General features: G+C 46.6%; 1 protein-coding gene across 1 annotated transcript in view; it reads left to right on the top strand.

The window, feature by feature from the left end:
* LMF1 (lipase maturation factor 1) overlaps positions 1-15,859 on the top strand; it is a 578,735-nt gene that overhangs the window by 560,030 nt on the left and 2,846 nt on the right. Inside the window, exons 9-10 of the mRNA XM_063934869.1 lie at positions 2,956-3,139; positions 14,461-14,573. Coding sequence (XP_063790939.1) covers positions 2,956-3,139; positions 14,461-14,573 — 297 coding nt within the window. The remainder of the gene's footprint in view (positions 1-2,955; positions 3,140-14,460; positions 14,574-15,859) is intronic.

The raw sequence follows: 15,859 nt of genomic DNA, 5'->3' as shown, positions 1-15,859 counted from the left end.
TTCTGGGTTAGTTAGAGTGGAGCTGTCATGTTGAGTTGCAGCAAATGCAGATTAGGGAACACCAATAATAAGGTGATTGCTTCATACTAACGCTTTGGTGTAAGATTCTAACTTTAATAACTATGACAGGCTTGATAGACTTATGTTTTTTCATCCCTAGTTCTTGGAGGCATGAATTCGGGACCACAAATACCCCTTTCCCACCAAAATTCTGGGTCTGAACCAGGATTTGAAACCGGAATGGTCTGGACCTTACGTGGGCGCTGTAATCTCTCCCTCCCAAGTGACAGCTGTCACAGACACCATTCCGTTTTTTATCTCAGCTCCCATGCTGTAAACAGCACCCGGGAGCCCCTTTACACTACCGTCATTTTGGGGAGTACGTTTCCAGTGAGCCACATCCCAGGACAGTAACCCGAATTTTAGCGACAGTGGAAAAGGGGTATTATAGTAAGACCAGCGCTCTTCTCCTGAGTCTCTGAGTAACCGCTGCTTGTCTACAGAGATGTGCGCAAACCCAATTTTTAATCGCCCAACTGTGCATGTACTGCGCTGGTGCAGCAACGGTCTTGCAACGCCGCTCATGGAGAGTATTCACAAAGTGATTGACAGTCAGGGGGGCGGTTACAGGGAGTTGCAGAAAAAATGCAGGCATGTTATGACGTTTTCGGGGCGTGTCTCAGCCTGCGGCTGCGTTGTCATTTATTATTCTTATTATTAATTATTTATGTAGCACCTCCAGTTGTAAAGTGCTCTACACAGAATATTTGTCATTCACATCAGTCAGGTCAAATAGCTTCTTAAATTGCCCTGGTGTTGGTGTATCTACAAATAAGATTGCAAGCTGAAAGTGTCAGGGAACAACGTGTCTAGATACAGGGGGTAATTTAGGGTTGATCACAGCAGCAAATTAGTTATCAGTTAGGCAAAACCATGTGCACTGCAGGGGGGGCAGATATAACATTTGCAGAGAGAGTTAGATTTGGGTGGGTTATTTTGTTTCTGTGCAGGGTAAATACTGGCTGCTTTATTTTTACACTGCAAATTAGATTGCAGATTGAACTCACCACACCCAAATCTAACTCTCTCTGCACGTTATATCTGCCTCCCCTGCAGTGCACATGGTTTTGCCCAACTGCTAACAAAGGCCCTCATTCCGAGTTGTTCGCTCGCTAGCTGCTTTTAGCAGCATTGCACACGCTAAGCCGCCGCCCTATGGGAGTATATCTTAGCTTAGCAGAATTGCGAACGAAAGATTCGCAGAATTGCAAATAGAAATTTCTTAGCAGTTTCTGAGTAGCTCCAGACTTACTCTGCCATTGCGATCAGTTCAGTCAGTTTCGTTCCTGGTTTGACGTCACAAAAACACCCAGCGTTCGCCCAGACACTCCCCTGTTTCTTTAGACACTCCTGCGTTTTTCCCAGAAACGCCAGCGTTTTTACGCACACGCCCAGAAACACCCACTTCCTGTCAATCACACTACGATCACCAGAACGATGAAAAATCCTCGTTATGCCGTAAGTAAAATACCTAACTTTTGTGTAAAATAACTAAGCGCATGCGCTCTGCGAACCTTGCGCATGCGCAGTAAGCGACTAATCGCAATATAGCGAAAATCGGCAACGAGCGAACAACTCGGAATGACCACCAAAGTTCCTGCTGCGATCAACTCAGAATTACCCCCCATGTGCACTGCAGGGGGGCAGATATAACATGTGCAGAGAGAGTTAGATTTGGGTGGGTTATTTTGTTTCTGTGCAGGGTAAATACTGGCTACTTTATTTTTACACTGCAATTTAGATTTCAGTTTGAAAGCACCCCACCCAAATCTAAAGGGCCCTACAGACACGGCGATATGCCGCCGATACGGCAGACGGGCGACCCGGCAGCGGGGGAACAGTGACGCGGGGAGTGAAGTTTCTTCACTCCCCCCATCACCCCGGCTCCATACTAGTGCAGGCAAATATGAACGAGATCGTCCATATTGGCCTGCATGCACAGCCGACGGGGCACCAGCGATGAACGACCACGGGGACACGTATCGTTCATCGATGGTGCCTCCACACTGAAAGATATGAACGGTATCTCGTTCATTAATGAACGAGATCGTTCATATCTTTCAGTAACATCGCCCAGTGTGTAGGGCCTATTAACTCTCTCTGCACCACCAGTTTTCATTTGTAGTAAATCTACCCCATAATTTTCTGACTAGTATTTACAGTCCGTAACATTTGAAAGACACTAAGGGGACATTTATTAAGCAGTGATAAGAGCGGAGAAGTGAGCCAGTGAAGAAAGTGGCCCCATCAACCAATCAGCAGCTCCGTATCATTTTATAGTATGCAAATTATAGATGTTACTTCAGTGCTGATTGGTTGCCATGGGCAACTTCTCCACTGGCTCACTTCTCTGCTCTTATCACTGCTTAGTAAATGTCCCCCTTAATGTCTAAGGTCTATGTACTAAGCTTTGGAGAGAGATAAAGTGGACAGAGATACTGTAAAGTACTAAGCAACCAGCTCCTAACTGTTTATTTTTCAAACACAGCCTGTAACATGATAGGAGCTGATTGGCTGGTACTTTATCTCTCTCCAAGGCTTAGTACATAGACCCCCTTAGTCACATATCTAAAAAAAAAACAACAACAACAAAAACTTTACAGATAACGTTTGTATGCAAACGCAGAACCACCAATCATATTTTGGCTTTCTCTTTTTTCTAAGTGGCACCAGGCAAGAAAGGCAGAGCCTGACTGGTAGCTGTGGGTGACTCCACTCTCTGTCTATTATAAGGTGCCATTCATGTTACCCGCAGTATTGGAGTATGGGTTGTTCATGAGCATTTCCCAAAACTTCAACACATCTGGCAGAACGTCTTCCCAAAAAAAGCCTGATGTTAAATCGCTGTATTATTTATGTTCTGTTTCAATTGCTGTGTTGTACATGTCCCCACAGTGTCACCAAAGAGAGGACAGAGGTGATCATCCAGGGGACGTCAAGTTTGGATCCCAATGACCCCAAAGCCGTTTGGGAAGAGTATGAGTTTAATTGCAAGCCAGGAAATTTAACCCGCCGCCCCTGTGTTATCAGCCCCTATCACTACCGCCTGGACTGGCTGATGTGGTTTGCAGCGTTCCAGGTAAGGATCCGTCCTCTGGTCCAATCCTACCTTTCTCTTCTGCCACACATAAGACATCCTAGGGTTGTTATAGACAAGAGAACAATTCATATGGCCAGGAGAGTACTGAAACATATATATATATATATATATATATATATGGGGAAGGAGATAGTTTTCACCAATCTACATATTCTCAGAGGATTCTTGTGTTGGAACACTCTGCGTAGCCCTGGAGCAAGCCTCTGCTGTTGCGGTGCTGCTTGTACGGTGGAGTATCTCCTCTCATATCAGTGACAGACAAGCAGCCTTTTCCGCTATTCCCAGCACACACATCACTGAGTGACAGGCTGCACTGGGCTTTAATTATTTGTGGGATGATGTTGTGCAACACCGACACACAGCCACTGGCCAATTCGACTGCAAATACACACATGTGCCAAAATCTCTCTATATTCTGATTTGTTTACTACCAGCACCTCAGCAATGGGTGGGGGTGGGGGTGGGGGGGGTATGGAGAAGGGGGTGGGGGGGGGTATAAGATGCTTTCAGTGTTTCCCTTTCTGTACATACTGAGCGTAAATGTTTATTGAAGGGGTTTTCCAGCTGGAGAATACTATAAGAAGTGGTTTATGTGTGCCGTCCGGCGGTTGTTACTGTATACATTGCATCACCTCTCTGATTTTCAGACATGATTTTTCTATAGTCAGCCGCAGTTGTGTGTGTTCCAGTTACCCTGGGCTATGACACACAGCTGCGCTCTGGCTGTACAGTTATACGTAATGCAGAGAACACATCAGGGCGGTGTGTAATGCATGTGCCCTGGGGATTTCTAACACTTGTGCAAGCACAGTTGCCAGCTTTATCGGATGGGTCCCGGGAGATCTGAGAAGGAGGATTTCTCCCCAGAATCATTACACCGGTAGCGCTACAATTTAAAGATTTATTCGCAAAATACTTCCTGGCGGGTTGGAGGAGAAAAATATAAAATGGCATTCATAATCAGTATAAAGCACGCCGGGCGTTACACTGACTGTGAGTGGCGTTTTACATTGTTACCTCCAAACCGGCCGTCATCCTGTATAGATATAATTTATCCCTACAGAACACCTCGCTCATTGCTTATAACGGATTCTGGAATGGATCATGTTCTCCGATGATTTGAGTCTTCACTATGGATTTATTATTTCTATTCCAAATGACGTTCATGCTGCTGATTCAGCAGGCGGTTGAGTGTGTGACAGGCAGGCCAGGAAGGGGGTCACAGCATGGGCTGTCTGTATTCACACACGGATGGTCCCCTGTGTACGTGCTCCACAGACAAGTGCTAAGCGTAGGCTTCGTCCATCGGGGGTCATTCCGAGCTGATCGCTAGCTGCCGTTGTTCGCTGCGTAGCGATCAGTGAAAAAAACGGCTAATCTGTGCATGCGTATGCACCGCAATGTGCACGTGCGTCGTACGGGTACGAAGTTCTTTGTGGTTTTGCACTGCTTCTAGCGACAATTCCAATCGCACAGCCGAACACAAGGAGATTGACAAAAAGAGGGAGTTTCTGGGTGGCAACTGACGGTTTTCTGGGAGTGTTTGGAAAAACGCAGACGTGGCCGGGCGTTTGCTGGGCGGGTGTCTGACATCATTACCGTGTCACTCGTCACAGCAATCATCGCACAGGATAAGTACTGTAACTACAGGGCTGGGCTTGTTCTGCACAAAATGTGTTTGATGCCGCGCGGCTGCACAGGCGTTCGCACTCCTGCAAAGTAAAAATACACTCCCCCGTGGGCGGCGACTATGCGTTTGCACGGCTGCTAAAAGTAGCTAGCGAGCGATCAACTTGTAATGACCCCCATTACTGATTCCATTTTGTTGCCAAGATTCTGTGGCTAGCAGTGGTTTTCATTTAGCAGAACAGGCACTAAGGGGGGGCATTTATCAAAAATCACATTTCCATTGCAATCTGGGCGCAATGTTAGCCCCCAAGATAACATTGCAGGATGCGATTTTACCGGCGCCATGTATAATTTTACACATGCAGGGACCCTGCTCTGAGTGCCGCCGGGGCTACTGCACATGCATGGTCCCGCTGACCGCACATGCGGGGCGGGCATTGCTGGTGAGAGTTCCGGGAGAGCTCTCCGCCGGCTGCATCTGAGATTTGTAGCCTATAGCTACGGGGGTCAATGCGTCACATTCCGGAAGTTGGTAAATATGGCAGCAAACCCCATAGTAACCTATAGGGGCAGCGGATGCCGGCAGGAATGGAAGGAATGCAGCAGGTTTGGCATCCCGGCAATCAGGTGACTGACGCTGGAATCCTGACACCATTCAGAAGACTGGCGCCGGGACACCGACAGCCGACATCCCAAAGGTAAGTATCGGGGAGTGTTTTAGGGCCCAAGGAGGGGGATTAGGCATTAGGGAAGGGGATAGGGTTTGGAACTAGGGGGGTGGATAGCCATAGCTGCCACCCCCCTAGATTTAGCCCTAGCCGCCACCAAGGAAGGGTAATGGTGGGGGGATTCCGTATCACACCCCTTATTTTAAAGACATTGATATTTATTATGCCGAGAGTTTTGCCTATTTGTATAGTGTTTTTCACATAGTTTAACACATTTGAGACCTGATTGTGAGTCGGATGCTATCCCAATATTCACGCAAACGGCTGCTGTTTGTTCATCTGCTCTGCGCAGCACACGTGTCCTGAGTTTGTACGTAAAGGGTCGCAGTACAGATTTGGACACACGGTAGCAGAAATGTATTGAACGTTCCTGGATGGTGGCTGGGAGGTAACAGGGTGGTGGCACGGAGATGGTGCTTATTATGGCTCCAGGCGAGTCACTGAAGGCAGTTGCGTGCATGGACGCTCAATCTCTAACACAGGAGGCCATACCCAGACGGAGGATCTGCATCTAGCATAGGCGCAAGTTTGGATGGTGCGACCGATGGTGGCATCTACAGACACGCCAAGCGCGTCTCATCCCTGGCATGTACGGATGTACACCAGGGAAGGGCTTTGTAGTGAGACTCAGAATCAGCTCATTTCTCTCATACAACAGTAAGATTAGAACTAGAATTATTGGAATTTATTTTATACACCCTTTCCCTTGGCGCTTTGGCTGTTCCTGACCTGCAGCGCCCATCACGCTTGCTAGTTGTACAGTAAGTACAGCGCCGATGGTGTCCTATGCCTTGGGCAGCCCAGTAAAAGCCTCTGGAGTAGTGGTTAAATAGATCTCTATTGCTATGAAGTCAAACAAAGGCCAGAGCTCTGATTTACTGCGGAGAGGAGCCTCCAGCAACAACACTGCGTCCTGAGGTTACAGTCTAGAGGACAGCAGGCAGCCGAGCCCCCCTGGCAGGCAGACATGCCTAGCCGGCAAGGAAGCTGACATTAGATTAATGAGGGGGCGGCGTGAGCATCTTATGTGACAGGGTGTGTGCAAAGAAAATATTTGTTTTTTCATGCTAAAGTCATACGTTTTCACACCGAACCCTTGTAGCAGGCCGAAGCAGGTCGTCATGTGTAGATGTGGCAGTGAGATGGTTAACCACGAGTTCCGACTGAGGCTCGCCAGCAGCTACTGGACTAGCAGGAGTACCGTATGATGGAGTGTTTTATAGGAGATCAATGGCAATAGCCAGCGCATGGAAACAAAGCAGGTCCCCTGGGTGCGCCACAGTCTAATAACTAGACTTGCCAAAATGTCACCCACTTCCCAACTTCCCTGCATTCCCAAAGTACACAGTCTGTCCGGCTGCAGCAGGCCGGGGCCTGGGAGTGGAAACACATTTCACACACATCCTTTCCCACCACGCTGGCCGTGGTGCTGTAGTAACCTTAGATGGTAACCTGGCTCCTGCAGCGATAAGGCGCTAACACACAGAGGTACTGTAGGTCCTACCGCAGAGCCAGCGTGGTTAGTGATTGTGCACATGCTGAGGACGGCCTGCAGCGTGTGGCTGTAACAATGCACCAGTGTTCTGCTGCTTGCTGTCTGCCAGTCTAGTTCACACCTCACGTCCTGACACAAGCCAGGACCATCTGACTGCTCTCTCGCACCACCCTGACTAACAATGTGCTCAGCGTTCGGGGACCACAAGCCCTCCGCACACTCTTGCGGGGGGCACTCTGATATGTCTGGGATTTGCAACGCACAACGCCGAGATTTAGCAGCTAAGGAAGATTAAACCCTGCGTGCATCAGTAATGGAGTCCGTCTGTGGGGATCGAGCTCTCTTAAAATAAACACAAGTACATACCTCCAAAAGTTCAGATTCAAATAAAGAGACGGCTAATTACATTTAAGTAATTGATTAATGCGACACAACTCTTCAGAGCTCTCTCGTATAAAAGCATTACCATAGCTACAGTACTAGACCTGTTCAGATCCTCTAGTAGTCCCATTGTCCGTGGCCATATTGCAGTACATTATGTCCTGGTTGCTGTTTGTAGTTTACCTCATACAACCACCTGGAGCATCTAATCTTGTGCAGCTGATGGCTGTGACCCGGTGGTTCCATGGATAATTCTGTAAGTCAAATGCTTAATAGCCAGGTGGATGGTGGTCGTTCATATTGCTAGTGACCTCACAGACCTTGCCTTTATCATTCTACCAATCTCTAAACAGCATTATTTAGGTAGGAGAATGCAAACCAATGAGCCGTCATTAGGCCTATGTAGAGCCGTGACCAGTGTCGGACTGGGGCATGTAGGGCCCACCGGGGGAATGCAGTGGTCAGTCCGCAGCGGGGGTGTGGCCGGCCACCTCATTGGTTTGAATAACCATTAGAGAGTGCAACATCTGGGCCCCTTCATAATATATACAGTAAATTCATCTGCTGCATGTATGATAATTTACCAGATTCATAACAGCAATGCACTGTAGAAAATACACCCTAGTCCAGTATAAGGTAACGTGTATAATGTATAATTCAAGTGCACAGTCTGGAACCTGATCCTTAGAGCAGGAGGTGGGCCCCCAGGCAGTAGGGCCCTCCGGTGGTTTCCCCTGTGCCCCTGTGGGCCAGTCCAAGCCTGGCCGTGACTAAAGATCTATCAGGGCTAGGCCAAGGCAAGGGAGCTTCCATCCACACCCCCACCACCACTCTCTGCCGCAGCAGTCTAGAACGGGGTGTGCCACTCTCTGTGATTCTACTGGCCGACAGTGGCTCTGTTTACTATCCTGCCCAGAACTCTGCAGTTATGGGCACCAAACAGGGAACTATGTGCAATCAGCCAACAGTAATGCCAGCCGAGAGCAAATCTGGCACATTGTAGAGTGTTTATACATTTTCCACTAGCTGTCAACCGATGGGCCTTTATATGGCTAAGCTGCCCGACACCATTACCTATTCATTACAGTGTGGGACACTGGTAGGTGTGCACATTCTCCACTGCTGTGCAGAGCGATATAAGCTCTTACTTTCTCAGGACAATGCTGTATCTCCCAACATTTTACATCCAGGCATTGGGGGACGATGGAATGGTCACATGTCACATGACGGTGTGGCTATGTCTCCATAGCAGTCTGGGAAAGATGTAGTGTCCCTTGGCATTTTCTCCTCTCAACACCTCTTCACTAATGCTCTGCTGTTCTCGGAGTTACCACCCAAACTGGGATGGTGTGGCGGAGCTCTCAGATCGGGACAGTTACAAGGTGTGCAGTGGTCATTACTACTGATTTTCCCACCTGCTTTCAGCCGAAGCTAAATTTCTTGACCGAGACCTAAATTAATAAGGATTTTGAATCCAGCCCCTGGCATATTAATATCCTGCAAGAGTTGTCTTACATTTTGCAAATGTCATTATTCACAACTCACTTTTATGATCACCTAAGATTTGAGAATTGTGAGCAGTATGGTATTGTCCGTCATGCAACCGTAATGGGAGGAGGCTAGAACAAACGTGAAGGACTGTGCTTGATCCTGGCAGTTTAAGTGAAAGCGCGACCTTACAATTTACAGTAAAACATGCAGGAATAGGTTATTTTTCAAAATGTACAATCTTTTCAAGTTGGCTGTCTGTAATAGTACTTTATAACAGTCCACCTGCATTGTATAGTTATAATATTGCAATTCTTGAGAACATTTTTTATCGCAGCGTTATGAAGAAATGCTGTTGTATAAGAAATCTAGATTTCAGCTTAACCGTGTTCCTTTGTGAAGTTCCAACCCTTTCCATCAGGGGCCTAATTCAGATTTGACCGCAGCAGTAAATTTGTTAGCAGATGGGCAAAACCGTGTGCACCGCATTGGGGGGGGGGGCGGGCAGATATAACATGTGCAGAGAGAGTTAGATTTGGGTGAGTGTGTTCAAAGTAAAAATCCAAATTGTGGTGTAAAAATAAAGCAGCCAGTATTTACCCTGCACAGAAACAAAATAACCCACCCAAATCTAACTCTCTCTGCACATGTTACATCTGCCACACCTGCAGTGCACATGGTTTTGCCCAACTGCTAACAAATTTACTGCTGCGATCGACTCTGAATTACCCCCTGGATGCGGTCAATTTACCTGCAATGAAAATCCCGACAGTCAAAATCCCGACAGGTTCAAAATACCAACATTTAAAATACCGCCAAGTTCAATATACCGACATTTTAAGTGTTGACAGGTCAAAAAGTCGACATGGGTTTTTCATGATTTTTCCATTGAATCTGACCTGTTCATACTTTATCATCCCAGTGGACCTGGAGGGGGAATATAAAAGTGTGCTGAGCGCAGCCGCGGTACACTTATACAGTGTCTGTGTCGACATACATACACAAAAACCACTGGAAAACTTGTCGACTTTTTGACCTATCGACATTTTAAATGTCATTATTTTGAGCTTGTCGTTATTTTAAATGTCAGTGTTTTGACCTTGTCAGGATTTTGACCGTCGGCCAATTGTTGTTGGTATTTTGATCGTCGGGATTTTGATTGTAGCTATTTCATACTAAACCCCTTTCCATCTTGTGCCTACGATTAAAAGTAGGCAATGCGTTCTGCCAGGCAAGAAGTGGCATTAATCCCTGTGCCCAAACTATGGGTGTCTAAATCAAGATTATGAAATCACATCGTAAACTAACCTAGGAGCAAGTGTCGGCACCTCGGGCTGGGTCCTGACACATATCCTACACCAAGGCCCAGTCTATCGCCTTGTCTCCGTGTGTCAGCAGGGGAATCCATTTCTGCAATAAACATTTCTCCCCGAGTACAGAACTGGCTCGCACTTCCTTCTGCCCATTGGAAGGCGGCTCAGCGTTAGTCATGAGTGGGCAAAGCTGGCACAGGCATCTGGCCTGTGAGATGTGCGACATTGCACAAGACCCTGTGCTGCAGCAAAGCATTTTGAAACCCTGTAGAAACGAAATGATATAACAAAACAGGGCAAGTTAGGAATGCTACCAGTGGGAGAAGCGGGAGGAAACTGATGTTTATTTGGAAAAAAAAAAAGTGAAACTTAATACATTGCTGGTACTGGCAGATGTAGAGAACGTTACACTCTCCGGGTGCAGGATATTACCGCAGTGTGCTTCATGCACCACCAGGTGGAGTTTATTTTAATAATGCATCAGGCACTTGCAAAAAAAAGGGAGAGGGCTGTGTTAAAGCCCCTTTACAATAATGTTTCTCTGTTGTCTAGTTTGTGAGACTATTCCCAGTCCGCTTAGCGTTACAGATATGTTAAATGTTTTTATAGAGAATGAGTTAGTGAGAAGCACATGCACACATGTCCCACGCAGCCGGTAGAGTGACTTATTGCTTTAATCTATTTATCTGGGGGGGGAAATAAATATATATATATATATATATATATATAAATAAAAATTTGTTACATGCTCCAAAAACAAACGTATTAAAATGTACCTGTTGCCGACACACTGTAAGCAGCCATTTTGTGAGCTAGGAGGCTGAAAGCCTTATTAAATCAGTGTGTGCTATACAAGGTGCCTCAACCACTAATGAGGTGCATTCAAGCAGGGGCTACCTCCACGGTGTGCCTCTGTGAAATCACTACTTCCTTGGGGTGTACTACGATATAGCGGCGCTCGGAATCCCGGCGCCCAGCATACCCGCGCCGGGATCCCTACCACCGGAATTCCAGCAGCTGGGCGAGCGCAAAAGAGCCCCTTGTGGGCTCTCCACACTGCGGGCGCAGTGGCGCGCCGCGCTATTTATTCTCCCTCCAGGGGTGTCATGGACACCCCAAGAGGGAGAATAGTTGTCAGTATCCCGGCTGTCAGGATCCTGGCGCTCTGCATACCGGCGCCAGGATCCCGACCGCTGGGATACCGACAACTATTCTCCCTCTTGGGAGTGCCTCCCCTTCCTTGTAACATGGATACTGGTGCATAGCCACAAAATGGCTGCCTCCATTTGAGGTAACTTCTGAAATCAGCACAAGATGCTTTTGTTTGCACTCATGCAACCACCAGATGGCTCACACCTGCTCTGTACTTCGTGTAGAGACACCTCCGCAAACTAGAAGTGCACTGAGGTATGGGAGAGGCAGGAAACCTGGAGAGGTGGTGTTTGCAAAAGTATCTGATGGAGAGCCCAATGTCCTACCACTTTATATCTTATCCTTTCACTGCCAGGATGACACAATTGTGCTTCAAAAATGCGGGTGCATGCGCAGGACGGGCCCTGCACGTGCGCCCGCATCCTCTTAGCAGTTTTTGCTGTTGGATCGCGTATTTCGATCCAACCTGAATTATGCCAATAATACAGAAGATTAATGCAGCAATACACAAACATATAAAAATGAAAACCTAGAACACATAGAGTAAGCATAATGCAGGATTGGTGTAGGCATTTTGGGTAATAACTTCCATGAGTTGTGTATTCCACCCTCACAGGTACCAGGTGAGGCAGCCATCTTGGGTGCACTGCGTAGGATTACCCTGGGTGGAATAGACTAACCATAGAAGAGATGACACAAAATGGGGCTGGTTGCATCGTCCTAACACTCAGAGTAGGGTCCCAACAAAACTATCAGGTCCATGTATTTTTCATCCCATCCTCAAACATACCAGGTGAAGCAGCCATGTTGGGCGCACTACGAAGGTTAAATCAAGGCCGGATTAAGCCTTGGGGGTGCCCGAGGCACTTTAGACAGGGGGGCCTCAGTGGAAGGGGGGAGTGTATGTAAGATTGTGCATACCTCCCAACATGACCCATTTCAGGAGGGACAAAATGCTCTTTCAAGGACTTCCCTCTTAATATATGATTGTAGTCACTTGTGTTGAACTATTTCATTGATAATAAGGATGTTTCAACACAGGTGATTCTAATCATAACTTAAGAAGGAAGTCCAGGTAGAGAGCATTTTGTCCCTATTGGAATAGGTCATGTTGGGATGTATGGATTGTGCATATTACATTTAGCCCAATGGTGTATATTAGATTTAAACTAGTAGTTTAATAATGCCTGGGTACTGTTTATAGCGCCACCTAATTGAAAGACAACTATTTTATAAATGTTCTTGTAGTGGAACAAAAGACAACTTAAACAACCTTAAAAACCACATAGAAAAATAAAACCTGTAATTTATCTTGTCACATGCAAAAATAGCAGCAGCCTCTGTACTACTTACACACTGGGACAGGACTCAGGAGGACTGTGTGTGTGTGTGTGTGTGTGTGTGTGTGTGTGTGTGTGTGTCTAGACCCTCATTACATAACAAGTTACACAGGACTCAGATACCACAGTGATCCCCACCCTGTGTCACTTGCAGCTATTTCCACCCTCCTATCTCTCGTCTGGTTGGGAAGCTCCGTTGATGGTTCATGAATTCTGATACTGCTGTTGCTCACATTCTGGCTGTCTGGTTCTGCTGCTGCAAAAGAGGGAGTGATGCCAGTGTGCTCTGGACGGGGGGCCCTCTGACAGTGGGAGGCCCGGGGTACAGTATGCCCTGCATCCCCCCCTTAATCTGTCTATGGGTTAAATGCCGCGGCAATAGCAATTCACCCCCTTAGTCCACAATTGAATTTCCCCATAAGTTATAGGCCTTTCTGCATAGTAGGTATGGCCATTTGTGTGTTTATCATTGATGGTTACCATCGATTGTGAATATGCAAGTGATCATCAGTGGTTACAAGCTGTGCAATGGATGACCATCAATGGTTTCACCAACCTATGGTCATCCTTGTTCTTTTACTGACTGTCCCATGGGCCAATCAGAGCCTAGGGGTGGGGCTTCTTAGATGTTGGTTGTAGTGTCCTGGCACAATGTGGGGGGGGGGGGGGAGAATTATCGGGGAGGTTCTGTACCATCGATGGTGGGAAACCATGTGATTCTCCTCCATCGATCATTTCAAAACATCGATGGTCGATGACCATCCCTACCATATAGTATATTGGAAACGTATGAAACTGGTAACAGTTTGTAGGGACACGCAGCAAGGGGCATTTGAGCACCCTTGCTACATGTTTACCGGCCTTGGTGCACTACAAGCTCCATCATAACATGTTCAGTAAAGTTATAATATCTGTCTTTGTCATTTTATATCCTTTTATTTAATAATTGCTCCTGGCAGAGCACAAGGCGTATATGACTGGGTGGGGAGATCAGCATCTTATACGCATTAACAGAGATCGCGGGTGGGAATAATATTGATATTAGGGACATTTCCACACACAATCATTTCCCAGACAAGCAATTAAAACCTGTCCTTGGAAATAAGAACCATTGATTGATAACTATGGGGGAGTTGTAGCAAACCTTCTAAAGAGTGCTATGGGCAGCTCCACTATTTAGAAGGTTTTATGCCTCTCCCCCTATGTTATAGAATTCATCTATTCAATGCATAACAAAGCCGTGGAATAAAGAAAGAGGGGTACATACTGCTGTGTTCCTAGTTATTAAGTTAACTGTACTTTATTTTGGGCTCTCATCTTCCCATCAGATAGAATAGACTGCAGCTTCATTTACAGAGAGAGAAAAGACTTATAATACCTTATAATAAACCATTGGTCCTGCATTGTTGGAGACTACTTATTAGAAGTGAATAATGAATCTGTCTGGGACTTCCTAAACTCTGCACTTGTCAGTGGAGGTGTTCCGTAACCCTCAAAAGACAGGTATCGTGCCCCCTGCAGGCTGCCAGTAGGTACTGCACTCTGTCACATTTAAATATGAAACACCAGTAGTAGGAGTACTCTCATCTAAATAACCTGAAAAAACCCTCCAACATGTATTTTTTATTTGAAGAGAGATATATATATATATTTTGTGTGATTATAGCATGAATTACTCTTTGTGCAAATTATAGTGATGCAATAATATTAAACCTTTACAGCACTATATTGAAGTGTCTCTTATCTCTCCTGTATGTGCTGACTGATCTATCAGACCTATGAACAGAATGAGTGGGTAATACACCTGGCCGGGAAGCTGCTAGCCGATGATGTCGCAGCGACCTCGCTCCTGGCCTATAACCCCTTCCAGGAGAAGGGACCTCCCAGGTGAGTGCACTGTGCATAACACAGCAGGTTATCACTGACAGGTGTGCAGGGATTAATGCATTATCTGCCCCAGGCTCTGTATTTGTGGTGGTCTCTGAGCTGCAACTCCCGTCATCCCGGTCTTGTGTGCTTTTCATGGCAAGTGACTTGCTTGCTGCCTCCACACAGACCACCAGTGCTGCCAATTCATTCATTTACAAATTACATAGTCATTATTATATCAGTATAATCTGTCACGTAAACTGCGGTTTTCCAGCGCCATGGTATTGCAAGCAACACTTATCAATGGGTTGATGTCTAACCAGTTAACTGACAAAAAAAAATTCTGCAAAACCGCTCAGAAAGTCAGTTTTTTATTACTTATTAAAAGTAATTTTAATAATATATTAAAATATTTTATTTGAAAAATATATATCTAAGGGGTGCTTTGCACCACCCTCCCCATCCCCCTTGCGTCCATAGACCCCATTATAAAATAAATTCCCACCCCCTCAATGGCAATAGACCCCCCGCCACTGGTCTCAAATCCTAATAATAGCACCCAAACCCCCCCCCCCTCCCTTAATAGCAAATAAATAAACACCTTTAATAACATTACCCCCCCCCCCCCCATTAAAAGCCCCCTCCCTCCCCCAATACCTTGTCCCAGTTTTGATCTTTTAACCTCCCCTCCTCCACTGGTTATATTTGCCCCCACCCCCATGGATATATACACCCCCCCTTCCCCATACAGAGCGCAGCGGAGCTTGTGTCATCAGTACCCTTCTGCTGCAGTTGATCTCAGAGATCAGCTAAAATGTGCAGGGAGAGGAACAAACCTCTCCAGAAAGCCGCCTGCACTGTATACTGGGGCGCAATTCCGTCCGTGTGGGGTGGGGGGGGGGGGGGGGGGCGGGCAGTGCATCGCATGTGATGCGACCTAGCCAGGTACGGTACACCTGGCTCTGGTGACTGTGCTAGTTAAGTGGTTAATGTCAACACTGAAGAAACGCGTGGTGAAACTGTACTGCATGGGTCACGCAACGACAAGAGCATGACCTGTGTATCATAAGCCAGTTCTAATGCTCCAGTGTCAGTCATTGAGTGATGAATTATAGGGGACAGTTATATGCAGATAGCTGCAGTTTATTGCAGGCACCTGATCATCTGTCATTATGTCACCATGTCACTGTGCTACAAGTGTAAGGGAACAAACCCCCCCCAATTCCTTACACACACAAACACACACACACACACACACACACACACACACACTCTCTCTCTCTCTCTCTCTCTCTCTCTCTCTC

Source organism: Pseudophryne corroboree, chromosome 7 (genome assembly GCF_028390025.1).
Source record: "Pseudophryne corroboree isolate aPseCor3 chromosome 7, aPseCor3.hap2, whole genome shotgun sequence".
Taxonomy (NCBI): Eukaryota; Metazoa; Chordata; class Amphibia; order Anura; family Myobatrachidae; genus Pseudophryne; species Pseudophryne corroboree.
The sequence above is the reverse complement of the archived record's forward strand: the minus strand, read 5'-3'. Positions and strand labels throughout refer to the sequence as shown.